Consider the following 24976-nt stretch of genomic DNA (forward strand, 5'->3'; position numbering starts at 1 on the left):
AGTGCACATGGGACTCAACATTTACATGTAGGACCTATTCTGTCTGAATATTCATTTAATTTAATTTAATCTTACCTTCCGATTTTATCACAATATACACATAATATTAATTAAAAAAAAACATTTAAAGCCAGCATCTAGCAATTATTATACTTTTTTAACTCTAAGTTATATTCTATTTGGAAATTAAAGAACATGCTTAAACAAAAACAATTTAGACATGTAGAAGACCTACACATGACATTAAAGGCACATGTTATGATTTCATTCTATATTACCTCCTGTGTATTGAGTAACTGCAGTAAACTGATCATAGAGGATATCTTGCAAATAATGAAGGCCATCTAAAGGAAGAAAGAACCTATGAACACACATGTGTAATCTGAATTAAACTGCCTATGGATAGAAAGAGTGTTTTTATAGATGCTAAAAAAAAATTATTCCTTGCATTTGCATTTGATTATTCAGAACATACAAATAACAAACAACCTGGGGGAGTTCATCAATGCCTTAAACCAGAAATCTATTGTATCTGCCGAAAACAAATAAGAATTTTTTATTGTTTCATGTAAAAATTGGGAATGTTGAACAAAAATTTTTAACTTCTGGTGTTAAAGGGGTACTCCGCCCCTGGCATCTTATCCCCTATCCACCACGCCCCTCCCATAGACTTGTATTGGCGGGGCGGAGCCGTGATAGGCGGGGCGGAGCAGTAATGATAGTGGGGTGCTGCAGCGGCGATCCCCGGGGTCCCCAGCAGCGGGACCCCGGCGATCTGACATCTTATCCCCTATCCTTTGGATAGGGGATAAGATGTCTAGGGGCGGAGTACCCCTTTAAGCATTGATAAATTCCTTCTCCCCCCAGCTTAAAATTCAAAACAACAATACCCCAAAAGGGAGAAGTAGGGGGCCCTCAAACTGTAATTGACCAAACCCCAGGGCCGTAGATCAGGGTGAAAAACACCCCTTAATATGTTCCCCTAAAATGTAACTTTTTTCCATCATGTCAATTAAAACTCCCCAACAAAAAATATTAAAAACTTAGTACTGTAATAGAGATGTGTAACATTTGTCACTTCTACTATTCAGAGTATGCTCCCAGTAATGAAAAGGTAAATGGCACTGCAGTATACCTCTTAAACTCTATTACAGAGTGACTAAAATATATCTGTCATACCCTCCTCAACATGTGTTGCTGTTAAAACAGCGTTCTCAAGAGGCTATGTTGACAATGGCCATTTTAATAAAAGCTTTAATTTTGGGGTGTTTTTCACCTTGGGCTACGACCCAGGGGTTTGGTCAATTACAGTATAAAATTCTATAGTGACAGCTGTAGCAAGAAAAACTTATACATGTATTGCTTCTTCACCCACCTTCCCCAAACTCATTGACAATGCCGAAAGCATCTCTCAAGGCACTCTGAACAAAGTCTGGAGAACCTATATGAATCAAATAAGAATTTGCATAAATAAAATGTCACATAACATAAAACCAAAGCCATTCCAAAATCTAATTTCATTTTTAGTATAGTATAGCTCATCAATACGTCTAGTGTCTAGCCTATGTTTAGTCAGAATATGACATAGGATTGGTTAAGTAACCCTGATGTGTCCTGTGACCCAAAATTCATTTAACAGCAGGTTTAAAGTAAACATTTCACAATAAAAATGATGACGCCAGTCCATCAGGTGTCCATCGGGTGTCCATCAGGAGGCCAACATATAGGTAACATGTGATAGAAGAGGAAGGACTGGGCAGATTGATGTATATTTTTCTTGTAAAAAAAAAAAAAAGAAATCAGTACAACAAGGGATTTATTGATTGAAATCTCTTCATTCTGGGCTATGTAGTCAACTGGGCAGTCCTAGACAGTGATAAATAACTATCTTTATATGCACACATACATTGCAGCCTGTCAATCACTGAGTAGGACCTCCCACATAAATTCTTAGCCCAGAATGAGCATGGATAAATGTCAAGTTATACTAGAAACTATATATCAATCTGCTCAGCTCTTCCTGCTCTATAACATGATACCAGCAGACTGGTCTGCATTTTCAAAGTGACAGTGAATGCATTTTCAAAGTTACAGGTTCCCTATATATGACATATACTAAAACATGTGCTGGGTCACATAAAACGTGTAGGTCTTAGGCTCAACCTTTAATCTTGCTCTGTAAGTCAGTGAATACACAATGCATTGCATATCCATGGGATTTACCATTAGACTGTTCAGAGAACAGGAAATAAAGCATAAAACCATGCTGCCCCCATCCTTTCTACATAATTTTATAATAAAGACAATTTTTACATTGCAGTAGAATTAAATTAAGTTCCTAATGGTAATATTATTGCAGTCACATTTTCATTATTTCACTAGCTTAAACTCCATTTAATATAGGAACATATATTGCCTTAATACATTTAGTCTTTGTATTGTGGATAATTAATTTTTACTTATTAGCTTAAAAGATTGATATACTCATTTTCCTTAGGACGTAAAGTAAATCTTGCATTAAGTTGCAACACTTAGGATAAATGGCAGTTAAAGCTGGATTTTTAGGTTGAGCTGTATCTTCTACATTTATGCAGTGACAAAAGAATACCAGCTTTTCAGATTATTCAGGCTAAGTGTCAGAATGATAGCATACAACAGGGCATTGCTCGGAATAGGATCATTTTGTTAAAAGTCAGCTATTAAAGTGAATTAACTAACAGTTGACAGTTGAACAAGAGGTTGTAAGAATAAAAGAAAATACATACAATGGTAAAAGTGCTCAGAGAACTTACCTTCCCTTTCAGGAATGATTTCTTTATGTTCTGAAAGAATCATTCAGGAAGAAAATACTGTTAAAGAAAATCATATTATACTTTGATGGTGCTTTCCATATATTTAATAGTAGTGTTTGTTACACAGAAAACAAGTACTTCAAATAAACCCTTCTAATTATACAAAATTCAACATCATAGTCTTCACCTTGACATTGAGCTTACACGGAAATATACTACAGCTCAATTCCTTTAATCCAGGATTAGATAGAAATGACAGTAGCAAATTACCAGGATTCAAAGGAATAACTGAATGAACTTGAGAACAGTACTTACAGTGTCTGTATCATATCCTCTTTACATACTTTATCGGTTAGGATACAATGCTTAGAGGCAGGAAATGTTAAAAAAAAATGTTTTTTTTATTTTTTTTTCAAGTAGCCTAGCAGTCTTTTATTCCATAGTTATTACCACAGGGCATATACCCTTTCAGATGGGCACCAATCATATGGGATGCTGCACCATATAACCCTGTCTTATCAACCCAATTGCAGCTTGTTCACACCTCAATTTATGCTATACTTGTCATAGGGATGTGTTACCATTAAACCCTGTTCGAGTTCATTTAAAAGCTCAGTGACTTGGCTGTTGTGCTACAGCAAATGGAGTCTTGTCGGTCAGTTCATCTGAAGGACCGTTGTTGGGCGGAGAAAATAATACTGCATGTCCTATATTTTCTGTGCTCAACTCCTGTACAATACCAGACACCCGATGGACTGGCGACAGCTGTCAGCCCCTGTGACCCTGAATGAGTCAGAGCAGAACAACTTGTGAACTTAGCCTAACTTGAGCTATAAACTGATAATATCATAAGTAGCCTACAGTATGAACTAACTTAGCATCATTATATCCTCTTCAGGCTAATATGGTAGATCATGATCCTTCAATTGTTCCAGGGATAGCTTTCCTGACTGGGTGGCAATGATTGTAGCAACAGACTGATGGGCATTATTATTTTTATACTTATTTTTATTTTATATTTGAGCATAAGAGGCACATTCAGCATAGGTAGCAAATGTACTCCCACGAACAGTACATAAATGACATCGAGTTTGAACAACTGACCCTGGTTCTCCACAGATCGTCATAGCATGCAGGATGGGGACAACATAACCAACATCTTGCAAGCAACCACAAGATACATAAATAACTCATGCAGCATGAGGGGTAAATATGCCACAGAATAGAGGATGCACTGGTTAGAGGACACAACAGCTCACACCCCCATCTACTGAGATGTATACTTTTCAGCATCCTTACTGAGATGTTGATTTCATCATATATCAAGTCCCTAACCTTAATGGAGAGCCCTTTGATAACATGGTCCCACTTCAATGTAATGTGGGTGCAATAGTAGGTTTTTGACCGTTTCTGGAAGAGGCAAGGATGTCCCAGGGAAGGAGTAATCATCCATAAAATCCATCTCAAGAGTAAGGATATACAGCTATTATAAATGCTGTATAATGGTATATTGAGCAAAGAATTGATAAAATGGCCTCTGATGAAGATGGAATTTATGGGGTAATAGGTTCTACTCAGGCAATAACAAATATTGAGAACAGTTTAAGCAGCTTGTTCTAAATAGGGCAAATACTATCAATGCTGCACAGTCATAATAGGCTATTCTCACATCACTATTTTCTTTTTTGTGAGAGCAATAGAAGAGGCTCCCTTATGCCTTTCTATTTTTTATGTTTCAAAGTAATAAAAGTAATGGGAATTTTAATGTCGCCAAAATGAAATAAAAAATCTGTTTTAAAGGCACTCACGTGACTAGGATGTGAGAGTGAATAATAATGACTATTTATATGAAGGGCAGGCATAGAGCTGCATACAGGACAAAGGCAGGGAAGCTGGGCAAGCCAACTCCCCCCCCCCCCTCCTTTGCGCGGCAAACCTTACCCACATTCCAGCAATACAGGCCGTATTTTCAAAACAACTGGACCAAATTTTGTAGGTTACACAAAACTGTCCAGAGCAGCATATGTTTGCTATGGAGATTTTCTCCTGCTCTGGACAGTTCCTAAAATGGACAGAAGAGGTCAGTAGAGAGCACTGTGGTCATGACATCAGAGGAAATTTCTTTTTTGGATTTCTCTTTAGTATACAGCCCCTAAAAAGTACTGGAAGGATTAAGATTTTTAATAGAAGTGATTTACACATCTGTTTAACTTTCTGGCACCAGTTGATTAAAAAAAAATAGTTTTCCATGGCAGTATCCCTTTAAATTGAAGTTCCTACAGTCAGTGATAGTATAAACAGCAATTGTGAGAGAATTTCCAAAATGTTTTACTGAAGGACATGAAGTACTTAGATTGTTATAATTGTCTCAAAAATTGTCATATACACTACCTCACTATTCCAACAAGGATATCATTAATGTAGCATTACTACCAAATGAATGCTGTCCATGAAAAATATATTTGTGAAGGGACAGCACCATGGTAATTAAATTGAGCAGCAAGGTGCATGTAGGATCACCACTCTACATAGACTCCTTGTTCACTGTGACATGCAATGAGAACAAAGGGGATGCTCATTACTCCCATGATTGTGATTCCTGAGGATCCCATCAGTGGGGATTGACCTTGAATAATACATTTAAAGGGATACTCCACTGCCCCAGCATTCAAAACAAAATGTTCCAAACGCTGGCTGCTGGCTGCGGGGGTTGTGATTAGAAATGTACTAACTTTTGTAAAATTTGATTCTGCCGATTCGCTGAATTTTCTGGAAAATTTGTTTCAGGTCAAATTTATTTGCTGAAAATCGATACTAAGAGTGGCTATTTCTGGCCTACAGAGAGCCTCAATAGGGGTGTAGAACACTTTGCTTTGTTCTAACATACATATGAAGTTTGCTGGGGTAGTGAAATAATACTGTTATTCAGTATGACATGCAGATCACAGGTATCGCTATTAGAATCACTGCCGCAGAGCGGCACAATGACAGAGCCTGAAAGGGACATCAGTATGAGGAGACCATATAGTGGCTGAATGACACAGCGTGGAGGAGTTGGCAGCATGAGGAGACCATAAAGCGGCTGAATGACACAGCTTGGATGTGGCTAAAGCATGAGGAGACCATATGGTGGCTGAATGACACAGCGTGGAGGTGTTGGCAGCATGAGGAGACCATATCGTGGCTAAATGACAAAGCGTGGTGGTGTTGGCAACATGAGGAGACCATATAGTTGATGAATGAAACAGCCTGGGGCTGGAAGCAGCATGAGTAGTCACTAGAGCTTCACAATCCCTAAGATTAAAAGATGAATTTAGAAATTTTAATTGAAGATTTATGGTAGCTAGTGCTATGCAAACATTTTTTTAGGCCCAGGCCAATCAGCATCAGTAAACCATATATTGGCTAAATGACACAGCCTGGAGGTGGCTGAATCATAAGGAGACCCTGTAGTGGCTGAATGGCAAACCCTAGAGGTGGCTGAAGCATGAGGAGACTATATAGTGGCAGAATGGCATAACCTGGAGGTGGCTGAAGCATGAGGAGACCATATAGTGGCTGAATGACACAGCCTGGAGGTAGCTGAAACATGAAGAGACCATATAGGGGCTGAATTGCACAGCCTGGAGGTGGCTGAAGCATGAGGAGACCATATAGTGGCTGAATGACACAGCCTGTAGTGGGCAGAAGCATGAGGAGATCATTGAAATTTAAGATTTTGAAATTTGAATTTAAGATTTTGAAATTGAAAGTTTAACTCCCAAGTTTTAGTGTCCCGGGCCCCGGCATGTGGGTACAAATGACCAAATCTAACATGGAGTCACATGTCATTTGTCAGCACAATGACAGAGCCTGGAGGTGGCATCGGTATGAGGAGACCATATAGTGGCTGAATGACTGTCTGGAGTTTGTGGCAGCATGGTGAGACCATATAGTGTCTGAATGGCACAGCCCAGAGTTGGCAGAAGCATGAGAAGACCATTGAAATTTAAGATTTTTAAATTTGAATTTAAGATTTTGACTTTGAAATTGAGTATTTTAAAATTGAAATTTTAACTCCCAAGTTTTAGTGTCCCAGGCCCCGGCATGTGGGTACAAAGGACCAAATCTAACAAGGAGTCACGTGTCACATGGCAGCACAATGACAGAGCCTGGAGGTGGCATCAGTATGAGGAGACCATATAGTGGCTGAATGACTGCCTGGAGTTTGTGGCAGCATGGGGAGACCATTTAGTGTCTGAATGGCACAGCCTGGAGGTGGGTGAAGCATTAGGAGACCATACAGTGTCTGCATGGAACAGCCTGGAGTTGGCTGCAGTATTAGGATACCATATAGAGGCTGATTGGCACAGCCTGGAGGTGGCTGAAGCATGAGAAGAGACCATACAGTGGCTGAATGACACAGCCTGGAGTTGGCTGAAGCATGAGGAGACCATATAGGGGCTTAATGGCACAGCCTGGAGTTGGCTGAAGCATGAGGAGAACATATAGTTAATAAGAATGGCAATGAAAGCACTCACCACGTCAAATATGTAGCAGAAAATCTTTTATTTTATTCATGAGACTTCATACACAGAGACGGTGAAGGTGCAGGGCGGCAGGATGGTAAAGGCAGAGGAAAAAGACTGAACGCCGGGGATATGTTTCACACCTAGTGGTGCTTTCTCAAGCGCTCAATGATGTCAGTCTTTCACACCTGTTTAAGTACAGGAATTGATAGGGGAGGGGAGTTGGTTGTGACTTAGAAGCAAAAGTCAGTAACATACAGAAAATATATACCAGTTATAACAATCTTGACTGTAATCCTGTACATAAATCAGGTGGATGTGACTTAAAAATGTATAAATAATTATAAGAAAATATTCAATTAGTTTCTCTCATTGAGACCGAGAGATCACAATGCATCAAGCTGTGAAATCCACAGGGCCTCACGTTGTAGCAAATTCTGATGTGTGTCTCCTCCTCTCGGGGAGCGATCTACTCTTTCTATTCCAAAGAACCGGACCAGAGAGCTATCTCCGGCATGGTGAGTGTTCATATGTGTAATGAACTTAGTTGCACCTATGCCGGTTCGTAATGAAAGGAGGTGCTCCTTAATTCTGATCAATAGCTGCCTCTTTGTCTTCCCAACATAGTACATGCCACAGATAAACCAGGGCAAACACCACGCCAGGAATCCTGCAAGAACACATAGTGTCTGAATGGCACAGCCTGGAGTTGGCTGAAGCATGAGGATACCATATAGTGGCTGAATGGCACAGCCTGGAGGTGGCTAAAGCATGAGAAGAGACCATACAGTGGCTGAATGGCACAGCCAGGAGTTGGTTGAAGCATGAGGAGCCCATATAGTGTCAGAATGGTACAGCCTGGAGGTGGCTGAAGCATGAGAATACCATACAGTGGCTGAATGGCACAGCCTGGAGTTGGCTGAAGCATGTGGATACCATATAGTGTCTGAACGGCACAGCCTGGAGGTGGTGGAGGCATGAGGAGACCATATAGTGTCTGAATGGCACAGCCTGGAGTTGGTTGAAACATGAGGAGACCATATAGTGTCTGAATGGCACAGCCTGGAGTTGGCTGAAGCATGAGGAGACCATATAGTGTCTTAGTGTCACAGCCTGGAGGTGGCTGAGGCATGAGGAGACCATATAGTGGCTGAATGAGACAGCCCGGAGGTGGCAGCATCAGTAGTCCTGAAAGTGACCCTAATGCAGAGGAATTTCTGAAACTGGGGACCAACACCTTAATTATGTTTTGCAGTATCCATGGCAGCACAATGAGAGAGCCTGGAGGTGGTAAGATCAGCATAAGGAGACCAAAGAGCAGCACAATTAGAGAGCCTGGAGGTGGCAGCATCAGCATGAGGAGACCATATGGCGGCACAATGACAGAGCATGGAGGCGGTAGCATCAGCATGAGGAGACCATATGGTGGCACAATTACAGAGCGTGGAGGTGGTAGCATTAGCATGAGACCATATGGCGGCACAATGACAGAGCCTGAAGGTGGTGGCATTAGCATGAGGAGACCATAGAGCAGCACAATGACAGAGCCTGGAGGTGGTAGCATTAGCATGAGGAGTAGACATGTGCAATTCATTTCGGAACGAATACTAAACTTAACGTATTTTTCAGTTTTCGGGTGTTCGTTACAATCCGAATGCACGAAAAAAATAAATTGAATATTTCCGAAAAAGAATACGAATATACAGTTAACGAGTGCATTCGTTAAGTAACGCATAACGAATAATGCATGTTAACGAATAACGAATGCATTCGTTATCAGTAAACCGAATGTAAGGAATGAATTAGATTTTTTTCATTGGGTTTACCTGAGGAAAACTTGCCTTCCTACACAGAGAAAACTGCAAAAAAAGGTGAAAACAACAAGAATCCTAAGGTAACACCTGCTATTTATTACAAAAGAGGATCAGCAAGTGAAACTAATGTGCATTTCGTTTAGTAACGAATGCTAAATTTAACGAATTTTAACAATAACAAAGATCCAAATTAACGAATGCATTCGATGTTATTAACGAATGCATCCGAAAACAAAAAAAAATTTTTTGCGGATGCATTCGAAAACCGAATATGACGAATGCACAGCATTCCGAATATTCACAGAACCGAAAAATTTAAAAAAACGAACAAAACGAAAAAAACTAAATTTTTGGTTCTGCACATGTCTAATGAGGAGACCATAGAGCAGCATAATGACAGAGCCTGGAGGTGGCAGCAGCAGCATGAGGGTCATGTCAACTGAGGGTTGAGTCTGAGGAACCCACCGACTGTTGACTGGGGGTGTTGGATGTCACTTGGGATGAAGTGGATGACCGAGTGAACCGATCAATCACGGCTGCTGGGTTTCTGGTTGCGACACGACTGCTAGCTGACCTCTTGCTGCGACTCCAGCTGGCACACACCCCCACTCTGCTACGATCTCTGCCTGCGCCTGATGAATTTAGGCCCTTGCCTCTCCTCTGTGCACATTCTGGCACTACTCTGCCAGACATACTTATTGGGTATATGAGGGAGTACGCTTCACTACGCTAAAAACAGTATTTGTCTAGAACAGCAGCAGGTGTGTACTATTGGCTGTCCTTTCACAGTATCTAGGCCCTTGAGAGTTTAACACATACAAAATAGTACACTACTTAGATGTAGGTAGGTGGTATGCACTTATGAGGGCAGAAAAATGTGCTACAATACTCTTAAAAATGCGTATTTTATCAAAACACCGGCCGGTGAGTACTTTTGCTTGGACTTTCACAGTATCTAGTCTCTTGACAGATCAACAGGTACAAAATAGTTCACTACTTAAATGTACGTATGTGGTATGCAGAAAAATGTGCCACAGTAAAATTTTTAAAGTATCTGAGTGATAACAACAGCCGGTGGTACTTTTGCCTGGCTTTTCACAGTATCTAGGCCCTTGACAGATTAACAGGTACAAAATAGTACACTACTTATGTGTAGGTATGTGGTATGTACTTATGAGGGCAAAAAAATGTGCTACACAACACTTAAAAAAGTATCTGGGTACAATACCAGCCGGTGAGTACTTTTACCTGGACTTTCACAGTATCTAGGCCCTTGACAGATTAACAGGTACAAAATAGTACACCACTTTGATGTAGGTATGTAGTATGCACTTATGAAGGCAAAATGCGCTACAGTATGCTAAAAAATAATTTGCCCACAACACCAGCAGTGTACAACAATGCTGCAGCACACAGTCACTGGCCCTGATTTCCTAGGACTGGAGTGTAGGTTTCTTTGGGTTTTAATTCCCTACAATTTATTTTTCACGGTATTTACTAAGGTTTCCATTTTTTTTTACACATGCTTTTTTTCCTCAGCTCAAATCCACCACATTTTATGTGGAAACCTTAGTAAATATGTTGGGTTTTTGTGAAAATGTCGGGAACACGCTCATTTTCAGAGACCATGCCCCCTTTCCCCCGCCGTCACGTCCCTTTTTCGGGTTTTCTTAGCAAAATGGAGAGTTAGTCTGGGTTTTTTCAATTCTGCCGCAAATTCTGGTGCAGACAGAATTTCTGACGCAATGTGACAGAATCTGGCGCAATGCCACAGAATCTGGCGCTCAACCCAACAAAACATGTCAGGTTTGCAATAGTAAATGAGGGCCACTGTGTACTAAACCCAAAATTTCAAAAAGACTCTCTCTCAAATACTGTTAGGATTTATACCGTCAACAGACTAGTATAACCAGTAGACCAGTTGTTGTGGAACAAAGGCATAGATTTGCCCTAAAAAATTATTTCTCCCTGCTCTGAACGTTTCTGCAGCACCACACAGCTATCTTCCCCTCTCTGTAATACAATACTGTTCACAGTGACTGAGGGGTTAATCGCTGCAGTAAGAATTAATTTCTGTGCAAAAACGCTGTGCTCTTGTGTCCTACAGAATGCTGAGGTGACGAAGAGGTGAAACGCTGCTGCAAAAAGCTTTTCTGTGTAACACACACAGCGATGTCCGTCCTATCTCTCTGCAGTGTAATGAAGGATATGACAAGCCGCAAAATGGCTGCGAAATATATATATAGGGCTGTGACATCACAGGGGTGACTGAATGCTTGTGATTCAGGGTCATCCCGCCTACCTGCCTTCCCGCCTTACATTCCTGCCTTCCCAGCGTTCCTTGCCCCATGTACTGACATGTGGATTTGCCATTTTAGATGCTGCAGCCTGGACCGCAGTAGACAGAGTTTAATGAAGCGAATCGCGGCGATATTCGCATTCATTGCGAATCAAATTTTTCATGAAATTCGGAAAGAATTCGGGATTGTCAGCTTCGATTCGCTCATCTCTAGTTGTGATGTCACGCCCTTCATTATGCACCCTAAATGTAAGACTATGTGAGGGGCATGGCAGCCACCACACTCCCTCCCATAGACTTACATTGAGGGGACGTGGTATGATGTCACAAGGGGCGTAGCCATGACATCACAACCCCTGCAGCCCACACCCAGTATTCGAAACAAAATGCTCCGAACGCTGGGGCAGTGGAGTACCCCTTTAAGCCCACAGAGATGCATGTAGCTGCAGGTGGTATAATTGCTTGATGTTTATCCTCATAGGGAAGACCATTTGCAACTTCACAGACTCTGCTGGATTGTGTAATCTGAGTGTATTGTCTGTTTTCTCTTTGTGTCTTGTTACTTTATCAATTGCGTAAACTATATCTATTCACTTAGCTACTGTGTGTGTTGACCTATTTACTCTTTAATGAATACACTTTTTCTTGATCAAGGATTATAGGTCGAACTTATAGGGGGACATTTATCATTGTTTGCTTTGGTAAGCAAGTTCTGGAGTAATTTATTTTTTTTTGGTTTAGTTTTGCTTATGTGCTACATATTTATCATAATATCACAGGGGGTTGATAAATTTGGAGCACATAAGCAAAAAAAAAATTTGCAGCGGAGACTTTTGTGAAACTTTTTTGTGACTTTTTAAATTTGCTCACACAAGGCAGTATTGTACTCCAGGTCAGACCTGGAGTAGACTTTTTGTAAGGGGTTTGTGATTTTTCCTTAGGTGCAACTTTCGCACATTATAAATACCTGACCAATGCAAAGTGAAAATTTGCTTAGGTGAGGCTGTTTGTAACTTTTTGCTTACTCACAAAAGTCATACAGAAAAGTGTTTAGGAGCTTGTGCGACTTTTTGTGCGACTTCTATTTAAAAATCTTAATCCTTACAGCACTTATCAACTGTAAAATGCTCCACAGGAAGTAATTTTCTTTTTGAATTTCCTTTATGTCTGACCACAGTGCTCTCTGTTGACACCTCGTACCATTTTAGGAACTGTCCAGAGCAAGAGAAAATCCCCATAGCAAACCTCTCCTGCTCTGGACAGTTCTTTATATGGACAGAGGTGTTAGCAGAGAGCACTGTGGTCAGACAGAAAGGAAATTGAAAAAGAAAATAACTTCCTGCGGATCATAAAGCAGCTGATAAGTACTGGAAGAATTAAGATTTTTTTAATAGAAGTAATTTACAAAACTGTTTAACTTTCTGACACCAGTTGATTTAAAAAAAAAAAAAAAGTTTTCCAGTGGAGTAGCCCTTTAATGTAATTATGTGATCAAAAATAGTCTATGGAAAAACAGCTTTCTGTACACATAGTGTTATTACAGTCTGTGCACTGATGCATGCTTTTTCATAGACTTTCATGGAGGAGATTATTACATGGAAAAAATAATAAAAAAAAAAAAGCATAACCAATGAAGGTTACAACTAGAAGACACCTAATAAAATTAAAACGTGGCCATGCAGTTTGTCTTCATCTAAATGAAGGATTGAATTTATTATTGTAGTATATATTACTATATCATTACATGCTAAGGATATAAATACATACTCTGTGCAGTTAGATTAATGCACCTATGGACATAAAGAACTTGTACAAATTCTTTTTGATGTTTTTGCAGAGAATGAGGGCATGAAATCATTGCTGGGTTGAATGAGGTTACACTGTGTGATACATTTTGACCTACATGTTAAAAAAACATTATTTGCAACCCAATGGGGATAAATAACTCTAAGATTTGATTTTGTGTTGTGAAGCTGAAATCAGCAGAAAGTCATTACTGTTGTTCTTCTTTGCATCAAAAGCCAAATTAATAAGTGAAATACCTAAATTATTCAAATAAAAATAGGTTACATGAAAAGTAACTATAAACGTTTCTAATGATGTCTGTAAAGGGGTACTCAACTGGAAAACATTTTTAAATCAACTTGTTCCACAAAATGAAACAGATTTGAAAATTACTTCTGTTGAAAAATCTTAATCCTTCCATTACTTATCATCTGCTATATGCTCCACAGGATGTTCTTTTCTTTTTGAATGTCCAAGCTTTTGCCCATGTGCTCCACTGGAGGTTTATGTCCTCCCTGAGCTCGCCTTAGGACACCTGCGTTACGGGTTGACAGGTGTACCACCCAGTGCTCTCTGCTGACACCTCTGTCCATTTTAGGAACTGTCCAGAGTTAGAGAAAATCCCCATAGCAAACCCATCCTGCTCCGGACAGTTCTTAAAATTGACAGAGGTGTCAGTTGAGAGCACTGGTCAGACAGAAAGGAAATTCAAAAAGAAAAGAACATCATGTGGAGAATATAGCTGCTGATGAGTACTGGAAGGATTAAGATTTTTTTAATTAGAAGTAATTTACAAATCTGTTTAAAAAAATGTTTTCCAGTGGTGTACCCCTTTAAGGCTGCTTTCACACTATAAAAATGTCAGTTTTCTGTTATTATGACCCGATAATAAAACCTTTAAAAACGGCCGTTACACAGCCATTACAAAATCCCATTATAGTCTATGGGATTTTTACATTTTCTGTTTTAACCCATCATAGCCCGTTATTAATAGTGGACATTATTTTGTGACGGGAGAAAGTAACAGGAAAAATAGTGCATGCACTATTTCTTCCATACTTTCTCAGGTCACAAAATAACATCCCTTTTTAATAACGGGCTATGACGGGTTAAAACGGATAATGTAAAAATCCCATAGACTATAATGCGTTTTGAAACAGCCATTTAACAGCCGATTTTAAGGGTTTTCATAATGGAACATATAATGGATCTTTGAAACGGATGAAGGGGGCTTAAGTCTAATATGCTTGTCTGTTTAACTCTACGTTTATGATCAATTCATGCAGTTCTTTAATTTATGTATGTTCTATGTGCCATAGACCCAAGTAGCAAAGGAGATTGCTGAATAAATCATGAAATATAATATATTATGTGTATTAAGATGTAGTTGTAGGGAGGAAATCTAATGATGAGTTTTAATACATTACATGTGACATTAAACTAAAGATTCAAAACAAAGACATACTCTTATGTAAAATGTTTTAGCAAGTGTGTACTGTACCTTTTAGAACTTCATCTTCCATTGATGCTTTATTCTCAATAATTTTTTCCTTTCCTGAATAAAATACAGGTTTGAAATACACTGATAAAATCTAGGTAAAAGACTTATCACAGCAGCATAGTCACTAAATGATTTGATCATTCACTGTTACCTAATAAATTTAGTTTAAAATTAGCATTTTAATCAATTAGCAACAAAGATGACAAATGGCCAATGGCAAATTTTATTTTGAATATGTTATGAAAGCAGCCAAAAACAACCTATTTTGTCTCTAAAAGGGTACTCAGGTGGAAAACTGTTTTTTTGTTTTTTTAATCAACTGCTGCCAGAAAGTTAAGTAGATTTGTAAATTACTTCTATTTAAAAATCTTAATATTTCCAGTACTTATCAGTTGCTGTTTGCTACTGGGGAAGATCTTTTCTTTTTGAATTTTCTTTCTGTCTGACCACAATGCTCTCTGCTGACACCTCTGTACATGTCAGGAACTGTCCAGAGCAGGATAGGTTTGCTATGGGGATTTGCTTCTACTCTGGACAGTCCCTTACATGGACAGAGGTGTCCGCAGGGAGCACTGTGGTCAGACAGAAACGAACTACACAACTTCCTCTGTAGCATGCAGCAGCTGATAAGTACTAGAATGATTAAGATTTTTAAATATGTCATTTACAAATCTGTTTAACTTTCTGGTACCAGTTGATTTAAAAAAAAAATGTTGTCCACCGGAGTTACCCTTCAGTAACAACTGAAACTAGGTAAAATAGTGGAATGTAATGAACATGGAGCATTCAAGTGTGACAGTGTTAACATCAGGAATTGAACTCCTTAAAAGGGAATACGTCATCAGAAAATGACCTACTGTTTAAATCAAGTTTTTCTTCCTAACCAACTTTTTTAAAGTAATTTTTCATTACATTTTTTTAATTTTTTTATAATTTTCCACTTTAATGTATATATTTTAGAATACCCCTGAAATCTTGCAGTTTCCATTTTGGCCACTAGGTCTAAAACTCTTTTCTGTACAGGTCATTTCTCAATTATGCCTTTCTTATAAGCACAGACAGGAAAATAGTTAAAGGTGACATCAGTAGAGAGATAACACAGGATTCACCACCAATCACAGCAGAGATCAGCACCCTCCTCCCTGCAGAATGACTTCTGGTCATAGATAGTGTTGCTCGCGAATATTCGCAATTCGAATATTATTCGCGAATATCGCATATTCGCGAATTCGCGAATTTCGCGAATATAGCGCTATATATTCGTAATTATGAATATTCGTTTTTTTTTTTTCTTCACAGTACACATCACAGTGATCACCCCTCTCTGCTTCCAGCTTGTGTGGTGTAAAGGAGGCACTAATACTACTGTGTGAGACTGGTGTGTGAAAATTCGCATATGCGAAAATTCGCATATGCTAATTTCCGCATATGCGAATTTTCGTGTACGCTAATTTTGTATATGCAAATTTTCACATATGTTAATTTTCGCATACGCGAATGTTCGCATATGCGAAAATAAAACGGGAATATAACGAATATGCGAATATTCGCGAATATATGACGAATATTCGTCCATATATTCGCGAATATTCGCGAATTCGAATATGGCCTATGCCGCTCAACACTAGTCATAGAGAATGCCCAGTACTGTTCCAATTCATCTAAATGGGACAGGTCACTGTTGTCTATGTGCATGGGTCCCGCTGTAAAGCACATCACTAAAATGCTGTTAAAAACAGTTCAGGTAAGATGGCTGCCCATAGTAAGGCACAAAAAATGAAATAAAAAAATATAACAAATTAGAAAAAAGAGCACTTCTGAGTATTTCACTCTAATCAGGAGAAAAAAAAATCTAAGTAATACTTTCCCTTTAATGACACTGGCCGATATTAATTTTTCTGTTTTTATTTTCTCTCTTTTTTGGTCTTTCAAGAGCTATAACCTGTACAATTTTCCATTTACATAGCCTTATGAGGCCCTATTTTTGTGGGACTAAACGCAATTTGTAAGGACACTTTTAATGTTACCATAAATGTACTGCAAAACAGAACAAAAATTATTTGTGAGGTGAAATTAAAAAAGAAACACAATTTTGTAAATTGTGTGTGTAGGGTGGAAAGAATATTGTTTTTGTTGCATAAAATTGTTGAAATATGCTGTCAATTTTCACAGTAGTATCTAAACAGTGCATTCAACAGGTTAAGGAAGTGTTTCATCAGAAAATGACCTATTGTTTAATTCAGGTTTTTACACTGACAATATTTTTGGTAATATTTAAAAAAAAGAAAATATTCCATTCCATTATGCTGAAATCTTGCAGACTTTATTCTGGTCACTAAGCCTAATAATAAGATCATGCTTCCTGTTCAGATGACTTTTCTGCATTCTCTTGCAAATCATTACAGACAGGATTACTGTGAAAGTTACAAAGCTATAAACAGATGCACCATAAGTATCCACCATTACCAATAGGTGATAAACTGAGCTTCCCTCCTTTCCTTTCCACACAATGAATTCTGCACAGATCACAATGCATGTCCAGAAAACTCAACCATAGCGCCTCTCCAATCAATTTCTTCTGTTTGCATAGGGCTTGCTGTAAAGCATATATCTAAATGCTGTTAAGAGCTGCTCAAGCAAGATGGCTTCCCCCATAATAATGTACTAATATGAAATAAACACATTTATTAGAAAAATATTAGGAAAACAATGTTTCAGTAAAAATGAAAGGCAACATCTACTTTAACACAGGGAAAAGGTTGAGGGGGTGGGAATCAGAAGCAAAGTAGGGGGATGGGGGAACATTTCTCTCATATTATCTTTCTCTATTTAGAAAGAAAAGTGAAAAATCTCACAGCAAAAAAAGAAGTGCCAGGACATTATTATTAGCTTGGGATGCAGATGGGGGATTAGGAGGAGGTTACTCAGAGAAGTCTAGCCAAGGTGACCTATTGTAGTTCTTACTAATGCAATGGCTATTCCAACCTAAAATTCTAGTTAACTTTACATATTCATTCTTATAAAGTAGAGGAATAGATTTTCCTCCAGGTAATCCAGACATGGATTAGGTGGCTGCAAATAAAGGAAACCTGTACTTAGTTTTATGCTACCCACAGGAAACCTAAAACTGGTGCATGGAGTGCCATCCCAACACACTAGGATTTACTCTGAAATACCCGTGAGTTTCTAAAAAAATCTTAGTTTAACCCCTTGGGGATGCAGGGCTTATGCATATGCCCTGCATCCCCGACCCTTAAGGACTCAGAGCGTACCTGTACGCCCTGAGTATTTCCGGTCCCGCTGCTTGCCAGGCGGGATCAGACCGGGATGACTGCTGAAATCATTCAGTAGGCATCCCGGCACATCGCCAAGGGGTGTCCTGAGGACCCCACATATCGGTCATCGCCGCAGATCACTGGTAAATACAAACCGTCAATCGGAGGCGATTCTGGGTAATGGGGGTCACATGTGACCCCATAACGCAGAAAAGGAAGATGATCAGTGGTGTAATATACACCACTAATCATCATCTGTACTATACTGGGAGGTGACAGTGTTGCCACCCCCTCAGGACAGATGTGATTGGACAGTCATAGTGACCGCACCGATCACATTGTATGAGAAGGAAGGAGGAGAGCAGGAGCATGTTGCTCTGCTCTGCTGAGCCCCATTTTGTGTCTGGTGTCGAGCAGGACGGAATCTCGTGCTGCATCTTCCCCTTCAGAGTCCAAAAAGTGCCCCTTGGCATTGTTTCTGTGCCCCCTGGCACAGCAGCGATAAGGGAAAGCTTTAGATTAGGCAGGGACAGAGTTAGGTGGAGAAAAAATGATTTTTTCCCCAGCGTAACATACTGTAGGTGTCTGTCTACCTTTAGCTGTGTGACCCGGGCCGCAGACCTTTTTTTTTGCTAAACTGTGTGGCCGTCCCTCTTCCATACAAAAGAGTGGCCAGCCACCGCTAGCTAAAGCTCACCCACCGCTGATCAGTCCCGCATTGCTGATCAGGTTTTTTTTTTTGTGGTGCAGGCGCTTTTTCGAGTTATAGCGGCTTTTTTTTTTTTGCACCTATAGGCGATCTGTGTCACCAGTAGCAGGCCTACTGTGGGGGTCTGTGTACGTGCCACCAGCCACTGTTCTGGGCTCAGTGACCAGACTCCTGTGCCCCCTGCTGCCACCAAGCGCTAATCAGTGTGCACACCACTGATTAGGTAAACAGGTTTTTTTTTTGGCCACAAGGCTTTTGGCGCTAGAAGTCCTTTTTTTTATTACATTTTTTTTTAAAACACTATTTTCCTTTTTTTTAGTTTAGTTTCATTTTATATTTTTTGATCTTAGGGCGGGTTAGTTAGTAGTTTAGGGCGGGTTAGGGAGGATTAGTGTAGGAAGTCTCGCACCACACCACATGCAGCACACACACCAATAAAGTTTTCCTCCACACATATACACTTCACCGCCCCCCCCCCCATTACAGTAGGGAAATGGCCAACAGGGCGTTTTCAGCGGAGGAGGCAAATGCCGTAGTTGCCTCAGACACTGAAAGCGCAACAGAGGATGAGGAAGACCCCACCTTCCTTATTTATTCCGCATCATCATCATCTTCTGATGAGCCACCACACCACCATGCGAGCCCGTAAACCTCTGCTCCTGACCCTGTGCCCCATTCTAGTATGAGTCCCCCTGGTGCTCATACTAGTCAAGCACCCAAGCCAAGTTTACTGGTGCCTGGCACTGGTGAACTTGTTTGGACTCAGCCAGCGGACCATGAGCCCATGATTCCTGAGTTTGTTGGCGACTCAGGAATCAAGATTGACATTGTCGGGTCACTGAAATGGACTATTTCAGTTTTTTTTTCAGTGACGACTTTGTCAATCTGAGGGTTGACCAGACGAACCTGTTTGCCCAACAGTTCATTACTGCAAACCCGGGTTCCTTTTTAGGTAGGCTAGGTGGCTGTTTCCCAGTCAGTGCAGCAAAATGATGACCTTTTGGGGCCTTGTGCTGCATATGGGCCTAGTTAAAAAAACAAAAGTCAGGCAGTACTGGAGTGGAGAAGTCCTCTATCAGACCCCGCTCTACAGTATGGCCATGATGACCCGTCCCTGGTTTGAGAGCATTCAGAAATGTTTGCATTATGCTGTTAATGCGGCATGTCCCCCCTGAACTGATCCAGCGTATGACCACCTGTATAAAATCAGGCCGGTCATAAATTACTTCGGAGGCCAAATTTAGGGAGGCCTATGTCTCTGGTAGGGAGGTCCCTATTGATGAATCTCTCATCAGCTTTAAGGGGAGACTCAGCTTCCGGCAATGCATCCCAACCAAGCAGGCGCGGTATGGTCTAAAGATGTATAACCTTTGAGAGAGCACCTAAGGGTACACTTGCAAGTTTATGGTGTACGAGGGATGAGATTCCCGTCTTGAACCCCAAGAATGTCCCCCCCACTCTGGGTGTTAGCGAAAAAATAGTTTGGGGCCTTTTGCACACATTGCTAGATAAAGATTACCACCTTTACATGGATAACTTTTACACTAGTATCCCTCTCTTCACATCCCTTGCCGCAAGATCCACACTTGTTGTGGGACAGTCTGGAAGAATCAAAGAGGCCTTCCTTCTTATTCCCTGCAGACTCCTACCCCCAGGGTGAGTCCCGTGCCCTTTCCCATGAAAACCCATGAAAACCTGTTGCTTGTCAGGTATAATTGGCATATCAGTACTAAAATTGCAATTCTCATTTTCCCCAAACTACACTTCATCGATTCCTGGAAAATAAAAATGTCCACTTCCCCCCTATACACCTTCTTCCCAAGGGGTGTACTGTTTGTAATAGGCCCATGTGGGTGTTCCTTTCTTGTATTTTCATCTGAATGTATGTAACTGTTAGGTCCGTAAGAAACATCACCCTCAAATGTGAAGAGTTCTCTCTCATGAGCTCTGTCGTATTTCCAGTTGACAATTCGGAGTCACATGTTAGTTGTTCCCAGATAGATGAAGCAGAGCATAGGTGCAAAATTTCAATTTTCAAAATCTACCCTTCATCCATTCCTGGAAACTAAATTTAGGAAACACCTGTGCGTTCAAAATGTCCTCTTTACCTGTATACCCATTTCTTCGGGTGGGTACTTTCTGTTAAGGTGTCACATGTGGGTGCTTCATTTTTGTATTTTCCTCTGAATGTATGTAACCATGAGCTACTGATATGTCATAGGCCTCAAATGCAAACAGATCTCTATGACTTCTGGGCCTTGTTATGCGCCGCCCAGCACGTTACCCCATATGTGGATGTATTTCCATAGTCAGGAGAAAATCCCTCCAAAATTTGTAACGCAATTTCTTCCATTACCCCTTTGGAGAAATTGGGCTACAAATTTTGTGGAGTTTTTTTTTCTCTTACTACTTGTGAACCTAAAAAAATTGGGTTAATACCAGCAATTCAGTGTAAAAAATCAATTCTTTAGCTTTTACGGTCCACTGTTCAAAAAAACCTGTGAGGTGTAAGTACTCACTGTAACCCATGTGACATTCCTGGAGGGGTTTAGTTTCAAAAATGGTGTCACATGTGGGGGGTTTCTGCTGTTCTTGCACCATGGGAGGTTTGTAAATGTACATGGCTGCCCCTGACTTCAATTTCAGCAAAATTCTCTCTCTAAAAGTCCAATGGCGCTCCTTCTGTTCTGAGACCTGTAGTGCGCTAACAGAGCACTTTACATCCACAAATGGGGCGTTTTCTTAATTGAGAGAAATTATGTTTAAAATTTTGGGGTCCATTTTCTCCTATTACCCCTTGTAAAAAAGAAAAATTTGGGGTAACACCATTTTTGTGTTAACAATCAAATTTTCCATTTTCACATTGGCAAACACCTGTGGGGTGTTAAGGCTCACCATACCCCTTATTACGTTTTTTAAGGGGTATAGTTTCCAAAATAGCGAGCCATGTGTTTTTTTTTTTTGCAGTTCTGGCACCCTGTGGACTTGCTAAATGCAACATGCTCTCCAAAAACGATTTCAGCAAAATTATCTTTCAAAAAGCAAAATTTTGCTCCTTCTCTTCTTAGCATTGTAGTGCGTCAGCAGAGCACTTAACGTCCACATATGGAGTATTTCCATACTCAGAAGAAAAGGGGTTTTAAGTTTTGAGGTTCATTTTTTCCTATTACGCCTTGTGAAAAAGGAAAATGTTCACGTCCAACTTCAAAGCAAAGTCGTCAAGCAACTGTGAGATGTTAAGGCTCACTATAGCCCTTGTTACGTTCCTTGAGCAGTGTAGTTTCCAAAATATTATGCCATGTGGGGTTTTGCTGTTCTGGCACCATGGGGGCTTCCTAAATGCAACATGGCCCCGAAAAACCATGACAGCTAAAATTTTTTCAAAAATCCCAGTTGCTCTTTCCCTCCTGAGCCATGTTGTGAACCCGTAGAGCACATTATGTCAACATGTCAAGAGAAATTGGGCTACAAATTTGTTTTTGTTTTTTCTCTTTATACCACTTTTAAAAATGAAAAAAATGAGGCTTCAAGAACGTTAGTGTAAAAAATGCAGATTTTGATTTTTTTTTCCTCCACATTACTGCTATTCTTGTGAAACACCTAAAGGGTTACCAAACTTTTTGAATGTCATTTTGAATACTTTGAGAGGTGTAGTTTCGATATTGGGGTCATTTTTGGGGTATTTCTCACAGAAAGAGAGAGAGAGACACATCACTAAGTGCTGGCAGGGTGGAGAGCAGCCACTAGGACCTGACCCATTGACCCACATCAGAAAAAATGGACGCCAGATGCCATACAACTGATGACAACTTGTCATCAGTTGTGGCATCAGTTGCATCGAGATCTAGGCTGAGTTCACCTATGCCAGATGCCGAAAATATGTGAACCCAGCCTTAAATCTCTATTTTAAAATAGAAGATAGACAACACAACATTAGAATAGATGGTTTCTGAGTTACTTTAGGGTATGTTCACACAGTGTTTTCCTGCTATATTTTTGCAGCATATAATAATAAGTTGATGCAAAAAATACTGCATTTTTTATATACTGTGTGCCCAGACAACTTTTTACCGATACACTCACATAGAAAACATATATTTAAAAAAAATATCTGTGAACATAGCCTTATACAAATTTTTATAGATGCTGTTGGAGCAGCTGAAGAAGGAAAATTACTTCTCTTATTACCACAAAGAAATATAATAATAAAAAAATAAAAATAATGAAAACAACTCTCAAAACAACATGGCTGTGAAAGATAAATTTTCCCCTCTGAACAGAAAAAACAAACATTTCCTCCATATTCCACGAAATGGAAGCTGGTTTAAATTTAAAAGTGTGAATAACTTTTCACACCATCGTGTTCACACTCTCTCACTAACCTAGTGAATGAACATGAATGCGCCTTATTTTTAAGGAAGACATTAACCACAGTGTGTTTTCTTGAATGCCGTAATATTAAATGCTCTTAAAAAAGGGCATTATACATGCTAAAACTGAGACTTCTAGATGAATTTATTGGCTTTAAAGCTAAGTAAAAATGAATCTTCCATAAAACACAGTGTGAAATGCCTTTGACTTTATCTTTTGCTTTAATATCTGTTACAGTTGCTGCAATTATAAAAACAATGGCTCTATGAATTTACATGCATCTAGTGAACTAAAAACACATATCTCAAAGAAATAACCTGCAGAGTCCAATTCATTCATTAAAGTGAATAATGTCTACAAATAAGAAAAGCAAGCTGTCTTTAGTTGGATAATTGGCTTCACCGATTTGATATAAGGGTCATTTAGTTGTACTACAAAGGACAGTTATAAAATACTTTCTTTACTTGCAGGTTTCTCTTCAGACATTGCTGTTAATAAAAATAAAAATAATGCAAAATGAATAGGGTTTTTCCTGAACTTTAATATTTCTGGCCTACTCTTGGGATAGGCTATTGGTCTCAGATCAGTGGGGATCTATTCTGGGGACCCCCACCAATCAGCTGATTGAAGAGATAGCATTGCTTCTTCAGTTTACTACATCCCTTTCATGGTAACTGTGCCTAGCCGTGCAACTCTCTACAGCTCAGAGCCACTGCTAAATGTACGGAGATGTGAGTAATAAGGAGTGAAGTGGCTACAACACTTGCTTGAGTGATGGGGCCCTGTCACTTAGTTCATCAGGGGGTGCCAGGAGTCTGATTTATCTATTATGGATGGTCTATTTTAAGTATTGGACATCAATACTAAAGTCCTGGTAGAACCCTTTAAAGGGTTAGATAATGAAAAAATATTCAGAAAAACAGCTTGTACAATAATTAAAGAATATTCAGAAAAACATCTCATATGGTTAGGGCTCATGCACAATACAGATAATGGGTTTTCTGCAACTCTCAGCACACTGCAAAATTTTCCTCCATGGAAATTCCAGATTCCAGACTATGCTGAAATAATAAACACGTTCAGCTGAGAAGTGCCTTTTGCAGACATTAGCCTTCATTTTGTTGGTTCCTGCGGCACACAGAATTCCTGACTATCTCTACTTGGCTCCGTTTACAGTGAGGAAATTTAGTAAGGAATTTCCTTAGTGAATTTTCTCAGTGGATCAGTGATTTTCTGCACGGAGCAGAAATAATCCGGAATTAGCACCTATGTTCGTGGAAATTTGACACGGACAAAAGCACTGTCCCATTGACAAACTGCCAGAATCCAAATCCTTGCTGGCAGTTCTGTTGCAGAACTGACCACATGGGAACTGAACTCTACAAAACCCATTGAAATCAATGGGCAGGCAGTGCAAGCCAAAGTTATCTGTAGTATAAATGGGGCTGTACAGTCAAATATGCAGGTTCAAATATAATCCATCCACTCCATAAAATAAAATATTAGACATCTATTAGACATCTAAATAAACATTTGATTACAATACCCAATTTATATAGGATTTGTTTTATTTTGCTAGTGAAAAAAATTCTTTTTGAAAGAAAATTAGTAGGCTTAAAATTGTCCCCTTCTGACCCCTATAACTTTTTTCTTTTTCCGCATACAGGGCTGTATGGGGCTCATTTTTTGTGCTCCGATCTGTCAATTTTAGCGGTATCTTTTTTCTTTTTAATGTACTTTTTGATCACTTTTATTATTTTTTTCTGCTATATGAGGCAATCAAAAATGCCTAATATTGGACTTTTTTTTTCTACGTTTATGCCATTTACCGTGCAGTTTAATTAACATTTTTTAATATGTCAGATATTTACACATGTGGCAAATTCACATATGTTTATTTTTATTTATCTTTTACATAATTT

At 39.5% G+C, this 24976-nt stretch overlaps 1 protein-coding gene across 1 annotated transcript in view; it reads right to left on the reverse strand.

Moving 5' to 3' along the window:
- The window catches only part of LOC130361041 (trichohyalin-like), a 275344-nt gene that overhangs the window by 46656 nt on the left and 203712 nt on the right, over positions 1-24976 (reverse strand). Inside the window, exons 50-53 of the mRNA XM_056563601.1 lie at positions 14700-14753; positions 2793-2822; positions 1376-1441; positions 279-344 (exon numbers count right to left, since the gene is read on the reverse strand). Of these exons, the coding sequence (XP_056419576.1) occupies positions 279-344; positions 1376-1441; positions 2793-2822; positions 14700-14753 (216 nt within the window). The remainder of the gene's footprint in view (positions 1-278; positions 345-1375; positions 1442-2792; positions 2823-14699; positions 14754-24976) is intronic.

This window comes from Hyla sarda, chromosome 3, assembly GCF_029499605.1.
Source record: "Hyla sarda isolate aHylSar1 chromosome 3, aHylSar1.hap1, whole genome shotgun sequence".
In the NCBI taxonomy this organism is placed as follows: domain Eukaryota; kingdom Metazoa; phylum Chordata; class Amphibia; order Anura; family Hylidae; genus Hyla; species Hyla sarda.